We start from the raw sequence: 7,771 nt of genomic DNA, 5'->3' as shown, positions 1-7,771 counted from the left end.
CGGCCATAGATTCAAAAACAGAGATGTAGTAATGCAGGGTATGAAGAACTACAAGTTGTCGAATCGGACCGATTAAAGTACCATGTGTATTGTTGCCAACCTACAGCTGGATGTCTTTGGAGTCTCTGTGTAGCCCTATGACAGAACTTCGGATATTGGTGAGGTCAAGTTTAATTGTAGCATATTTACTCATTTATGATTGTTATATCTGATGTAGTTTCCAACCATGAAAGTTTTATTTCGTTAGGGAGGTCCGGAGAGTTGGTGGAGCGCCTACGTGTTTAGCACCCACCATATCCCAATACCATCAACAGTTGGACAACATCCTCATCTGCAATGTCATCCTACTGTTGATACAGTCCAACCCATCTGTCAGCATCCCTGTTCTACCGGGTGTAGTTCGGCAAAGTTATCACTTTAAACCCTCGTATAGAAAGGTCTGAACGGCGAAGCAAAAGGCAATTTGCATAGATATACGGGGACTGAGAGGAGTCATACAACAAGGTGACAAAGCTGCTACAAGTACTGCAGAGTTGTTGTCTTAGAACAATATGTGAGTTCAGGCCTTACCTTACTTGATGGGCACCTTATGGTACGCGAATGTAGCATGTTCAATAAAGTATTTTGAGCCTTCCCGTCTTGTGTTGAGACTTTCAAACATTGCAAGCCATTTGTTTATGTCGATGACATACATTTGTATGACAAATATGGCGGTGTGCTGCTTATTGCAGTGGCACAAGATGGAAACAGCAATATCCTTCCTGTTGCTTTTGCTATTGTAAAGTTTAAGAGTACGGAGTCATTGTCTTTTTTTCTGACTAATTTGAGACGATATGTCACCCCACAAGAAAGCCTGTTGATTATATCTGATAGATCCCAGGTGATCAAGGATGCATTGAAGGCCAATAATAGTGGTTGGCATCCTCCCAGGACGTTCCATGCTTATTGTGTTAGACACATGACCGCAAACTTCATTCTCATTTCAAGTCCACTGAGGGCAAGCGATACCTTATAAACGCTGCTTATAGTCCAAGTAAGACTGGGTACGAATGGTACATAGATGCCTTAAGAGGTTTGTCACGAGAGATGGCAGACTGAGCTGGTATGTTCAATAAAGAAATATGGCTACCACATTCATTAACACGTACGTAACAAATGGAGTTTCAGTAATTCCTAAACTCATACCTTATCAGTGAATCGTTGCTAACGATACATTTAGCCACCTAAACCATAAACTGTATACTAGTTATTGGCAAGTATCTTAACCATGGCTAAACATATATGCAATAACATAAATGTGAAGATAATAAAATTAACTACGAAGTCGGCCCGGTGACGTGTTATGTCGCGTTCAGTTGATTGATTTCTGGATCACGTGCATTTGTACGCACCATCTTATAGTTACTCAAGAAAATGGTCAGAAAAGGATAGAAGAGAGAAAAAAATGGTCGAAAAATTGCAAATGAGACCGAAAACGTCGCTGTGAACGACATGTATATATAGCCAATGTCCACTCTTATCTCGTTTACAGTGTAAACGAGATAAATTTACACATATCTCGTTTACACGGTAAACGAGATAAGAAATACAACGTATTTTTGTAATTATTTTACAAATTATTTATTTCAGTAAATAATACATTTTTTATTTAATTAAAAAAAACTAAAAGATTTTAGTCAAACTAAAATAGTAAAATCTCTTAAAAAATTAAATGCATTTCCTAACATAACGATATAAATACTAAATGTTCATCCAAGCACTACTACATCTATATCCACATATTGCGCTCTCATAAATTCCCTCCCCACATTGATAAGCTTTCAACAAATTGTATTATTATGGCAGCACCAAAGATGTTTGATATGTTGTTACTAATAAGCATAGTGACATACAGCATGGTTGTGTCAACGACGGAAGCAATATGGTGCCTCCCGCAGCCCAATGCGACGGATACGGCGATGCAGGCGGGGTTGGACTATGCATGCAGTCATTTAGCTAATTGTGGGCCCATTCAGCCCGGAGGCATATGCTTCCTTCCAAACACCATCCGTTTCCATGCATCCTATGCCTATGACAGCTACTGGAAGGCACATGGCAAAACTATTGATGCCTGTAGATTTGGTGGCACGGGCGTAATTGTCCTCGTCGGCCGAGATCCTAGTACATATATTCCCCATTTTCATTTCTTTTAAGGGTTTTAAATTACTGTTCCAGTTACAATTCTAGTCATTCTAGTGTGATTTTTTTACAAGATGAATCCTTTCATAAAAATATTTTTATATAAAAATAATATTATAAATATATTCGATTAAATATGTCAAATTATCTAACAATGAATCTTGAGAAAAATCTTTAGGAGGCCTAAGCTTTTTTAACACATATATAAATATCATCTTTATATACGCTTCATAATAACCGATCTCATATTTCCATTTTTTGTTTTCTTTATGGTGTGTGTAGGCACCCCAACTTGCAAGTTCCCACCATCTTAACAATATGGTATACATGGTCAACGATTAATTTGACTTTTAAACATTTGATATGTTTTCACTTTATTTGTAGGGAATGATACTTTCCACTGATGTTGGATATCAGGATATGGTTGATACTAACGGCTATTTGCTTGTTTGATTTTTTTTTTAATAATGTCTTAGGAGTGCTGGCTGGAGAGGAAATACATCATCGAAAACAAATAAGAATAATGATTCAGTTCAACCTGTCGATGATCATCTCTTCTTGTATTCCATTACATACATCCTTGTTAATAAATAATATATAATAAATTAATAATACAAATTGGTTCTCATCGTTAGAAACCACAAAGTTGCGGCCTGCGAATAACTTATTAATCTTAAATTTTGGTAAACACGGTGGCACAATATAATTCTTGGTAGAGTTATGCTAAGTGTATACTAAAATCAACCATTAGTATAAAATACATGTTGGAATATAAATATACATTGAAAACAAATTAAATCATACATGTATTTATACACAAATATATTGGTGGCTAATTTTATTGGCTAATTTTAGTATATAAATAGCATTTTTATTTCTAGTAATATATATTTTTTGGTTCCTATAGTATCTTTTAGCCGGACAGACAGAGTACTAAAGCATCATAAATTTGAGATCTATTTAAGGTTTTATTTCTGCCCATTGAGTTGCAATATGCACAACTAAGAATTCGAATCCTCGACACTTATTTAAGTGGATAAGTGAGTTAACCATTTAACTAATCCAATTTAATTATTCCCGGTAATATATATTATGGAGGAAACTCAATCTTTGTTAACTTTAAACCGCTGTAATTTTTTTTTTTTTTGGACTTGAACCGCTGTAATTCTTATATTATTTATCATACATGGATGTAGGTAATTGGTGGGGGGGGGGGGGGGATGAAAAAATTAGGGGTGACAAACAGAACAAAAATCACTAGGCCGAATCCTTTAACCTGCTAAAAAATATAAGTCGGGCTTAAAACTTGAGCCCGCCAAAAAACCATCACCTTAGTCACTACTATTTTAATTAGGAGTTCTGTAACTAAAATGCTTAATCAAGAAAATTTTAATAAGAAAGCAAAGTAGTTAGAGTTCTCTTTTTGTAATTTATCTATATTACGAGGGAAAATTTTGAAATTCTACAAATTTGTAACGTATCTGTGTTTACACATTCTTTCACGAAGTCGGCAAGTCTTGCTAACAACTTGATGTTACAAATCCTCCTGAATAATAAATTTTCTTACTTCGAAACAGGAAAAGAGAAGAGCCCCCCCCACCCTTTCCTCTTTTCTGTCTTCTTCCTATGAAACAATTTCTCTTCACTCCTTGTTATTATAAAAATCTAGCAGAAAAAACTAATCAGAATTTAAACTTCTGTTTTGGCTTTTTCACCACAGCACATCCAGGGTCCTCAGCACCCTGCAGAACAACAAACCTTGTTACTGATTTTAACAAATCCGATGCAAACAACAAAATAACAATAAGTAGTAAATGACCTTTCGTTTTTTCTTTTTCTTTTTCTGTTTGTCTTTCTTCTTCGTCTTCTTCTTCATCTTCTTGTGTTCCTTTACCTTGGAAATCTCATTCTGTTCTTCATCACTAGAATCCTGTCCATATTAGACATGAATGTGTATAGAAGGCTGAGGGAGATATATTAACAGACATCCAGAACTATGAATGGTAATGAAGAATCAAGAACCTTTGAATCAGAGTCACCAAAGGAGTCCACATGTCGAACAATTCTTTCGGGATTAGAAGTACCACCTGAAGATGAAAAGGTTCATTAAAGATCACAACTTATGAGTATCATGCAAATTCACTTTAATGCAGTGTCCAACACAAAGCTAGTGTTTTGCATTTTTAAAACTTAATAAGCGAAAATAGAGACATAAGAGAAGATGCACATAAGTTACAAACTGTGAAGTGGTAAGCTCAGGGATACACAGATATGCTGCTGAATATAGTACAAGATTACAAAAGATTTCCTGAATATTAATATAGACACTTAAAGAAATCATGGTAACTAGTAACTTCCCCTATTGCAGTAAAGTGAAAGTATTGGTCATGTCCCACAGGATATAATTAGCATGTGATCACCCATTGGCTCCTCCCCTCAAAGCCCCTCGGACATTGTGAGGATCCTTGTGCCGCCCTCTGCAAAGACAACTTCAGGCGCACTAATGCACAGGGGAGTAGATCCTCCCCGTTGCTGGAAAAAACTAACAGTCAATTGCACCAATTTGAGCCATTCATTCACAATCAATTGTTGGGATAAAAAATTAGTTTTCCAACACCATTTTACTCTCATGCTCAGAACATTTCGCTTTTCCAGCATCCCCACTTCTTTCACTTCCTTCTCAACTACTAACCAATCCTGCAACACCTCTTTTCAAGACGTTTGATGCCGCTGGCTTATGAGAGGACCACGGCTTCCACCTACGTGACTATGACAAGGATGCTAAAGTTGATGGTTGACGCAACTAGCACGTGGTTTGACAAGGGAGTTGTGTGGAACAATTTGAGATTTGAATTTTCATTGAATTCCTCAACATCAGGTTCTTCTTCTAAAAATTAAAAAAACAAGAGGTCGATTGGACAATGGTGAAGGCTTGGGGAAGAGGTAGTGGGAGTCTTATGTTTTCAATTAAAAAAAAAAATCATGAGGGAGAAACTAAGTGTCACTGAGAGTGGCTAGGATTAACCTGGAGCTTTTGATACCAGGTTAACATAAGACGCACCCATATTAGTATCAGTATATTACTAACAACCATAAAAAACCAGCAATATGAATTGTGAATCATAAACCAACTAAAAGGAAACCATATAATTATAAGCAACTACTAATGGCAATAGATAAATCATATAAATTTACCATGTCAAGCAAGTAAAACGCCTACAATAATCACAAAGTAAAACCACGCATTTGTAGGCAAATAATTGCAGCAATGAAATTAAAGCGGAACTACTGACAGATGCAGGTTTTCATGTCCATAAAAACACCAATGAGACCAAAAGGACGTTTTCATAGGGCGGTTTTGATATAAAAAAAATGGGAAAGAAATTTTCATAAACCAAAATAAATTACAGGCAGAAAATAAAAGGAAAATGAGTTGCATTGTAAGTGTTATTGACTTATTGTTACTTGCATAGACGGTCCTTTTGGCGTTATTGACAGCAAGTTCAAGCAAATCAGGGTTCATGGAAGCCAATCCATTAGGCTCCTTCAGCTTCCGCTCCAGAAACTTCGCCAATGCCGCAGCTTTATTAGTCGCCAATGGTCCACCGGGATGTGCCAACCTATAAACGGAATCAAAGAATTTTCGCATAAGACCAAATAAAATTGATTCAATGATATCGAAACTTGAAGAGAATATGGATTAATTTTAAGTGTTGAATTTTGAATATGAACCCTAAAAAAGAGAAGAACCTGGGTTGGGAGTGGGAACTGGAGCGAGGAAGAGAAGGGAGAGGGGCGAATTTGCTTCCGCGAAGTGCGCGTCTTTCGTCTTCTGTCAGAGATTCAATTTCTTTCGCCATCTTCTGCTTGGGAAATTGAGTTTTCGGGGAAAAATCTCCGTCGCGTGGGGCGGGGTTCCCCTTTCAGCGGTTTTTGTCGCTTCTTCAACTCGGTGAGTTTGTGACGCCGCCCGTTAGTTTTAAATTCAATTTAATATATACTACCTGGAAAAATGTTTTTCTTCCCCCATTTTTTGAGATTAATAATTGGTATTTTTTTTCTCTTCTTTTCTTTCGTCCAAATTCAAAACCAGACCTTTGCTCTATCTCAAATTGATATTCTCGCTTGATTAAAAAATATTGAAATTATTTTTTTTCTAAAGTAAGGATTTTATTTTTGATCGAATAAATTGGAAAACTAATCACATATGTATTACTTAATAGGACTCTCATACAAAAAAAATACTAATCTATTAAATTTTATACTTAAATAATTCTATATAAATGAATAAAGCTTATATTTTAATTATTGACATTTATTTTGAGGTGTGTTCATACCCTGGCCCAATAATAAAGGCCCAGGTCCAAATGAAAGGCCTAGTACAGAGGATTGAGCCTTGCTGAGCACCGACCTTCATACTAAGAAGTCGGTGTCAACCCCGACTTGGTCTGGAGAAGTCGGAACGGAGAATAGCTGGCAGATAAACACTCATTCAAATGAGTAACTGCCCCTAAAATCTCTCTAACTACTTCATCGCGCCATATCTTAACCTCCCTAAGATAATGGGACGGTTAACACCCTAAAAATATGGCACTACTCCAACGGTGGTTATTGGCTCACCACTATAAATACACTGATTCCCCTCAGGTATCTTTAAGCCCAATACTCTCTAGACCTGCTCACACCCTTGCTAACTTAGGCATCGGAGTGTCTTTGCAGGTACCACCCCCCTCTCCTGGCACAAGCAAGTCGGACGGAGCCTCCCGAAATTGCAGATCCATTCGGAAACCTCCTCCTTCACACGTTTGGGCCAACCAACGCCATCCATCTTATTAATCTCCGGTTACCCACCGTAACATTGGCGCCGTTGCCAGGGACCCGAGAGATCATCCATCGATGGCGGATAGATCCCACGAAGAAGGTCATGTGGAGACAGATTCTGAGCAAGAAAATCTGGACACAGGTAATAACGATGTGGACTTCACCCTCCACCAGGAAATTGATAATCAGCACAGAGAAGGCACCTCCGGAGTAAAGAACCCGAAGGTAAACTCCTCAGAAGGGCGTGAGTCCGAAAAAGAAGGACCACCCCATGTAACTGAACTCATGGGATTAGTCCACAGCCGCCTGGAATAGTTAGAACAAGAGCAGGAGCGACAAAAGGAAACTGAAAAGAGCCTGAAAGAGGAGATGGAACGACGAAAAGAGTTAGAAAGAAAACTCTTAAAGTTAGAATCCTCCCTCAAAGGTCGCAACTCCCGCGACGAACAAGAAGAGCCACCCTTAGGTGGGGAGGATCCTTTCAGCGAGGACATAATGAGGGCAAAAGTTCCGAGGAACTTCAAAAGCCCTGATATGGACCTCTATGACGGAACCACGGACCCAAAGCATCACCTAAGCAACTTCAAAAGTCGGATGTACTTAGCTGATGCTTCCGACGCTACGCGATGCAAAGCCTTCCCGACCACTTTATCGAAAGCAGCGATGAAGTGGTTCGATAGCCTCCCCCCGAGGTCGGTTACTAGCTTCGAAGACCTCTCAAGGAAGTTCTTGATGAGGTTCTCTATCCAGAAAGATAAAGTGAAACATGCAC

At 38.1% G+C, this 7,771-nt stretch overlaps 1 protein-coding gene across 1 annotated transcript; it reads right to left on the bottom strand.

Annotated features, from left to right (window-relative positions):
- Positions 1 to 3,598: 3,598 nt before the first annotated feature.
- LOC130973700 (uncharacterized) lies at positions 3,599 to 6,161 on the bottom strand. The gene is made up of 5 exons (XM_057898333.1): positions 5,929 to 6,161; positions 5,644 to 5,798; positions 4,201 to 4,265; positions 3,998 to 4,108; positions 3,599 to 3,920 (listed from the first exon to the last, which is right to left on the bottom strand). The coding sequence occupies exons 1-5, from the start codon at positions 6,036 to 6,038 to the stop codon at positions 3,861 to 3,863; spliced, it is 501 nt and encodes a 166-aa protein (XP_057754316.1). The 5' UTR covers positions 6,039 to 6,161; the 3' UTR covers positions 3,599 to 3,860.
- Positions 6,162 to 7,771: the final 1,610 nt, after the last annotated feature.

Source organism: Arachis stenosperma, chromosome 4 (genome assembly GCF_014773155.1).
Source record: "Arachis stenosperma cultivar V10309 chromosome 4, arast.V10309.gnm1.PFL2, whole genome shotgun sequence".
Taxonomy (NCBI): Eukaryota; Viridiplantae; Streptophyta; class Magnoliopsida; order Fabales; family Fabaceae; genus Arachis; species Arachis stenosperma.
The sequence above is the reverse complement of the archived record's forward strand: the minus strand, read 5'-3'. Positions and strand labels throughout refer to the sequence as shown.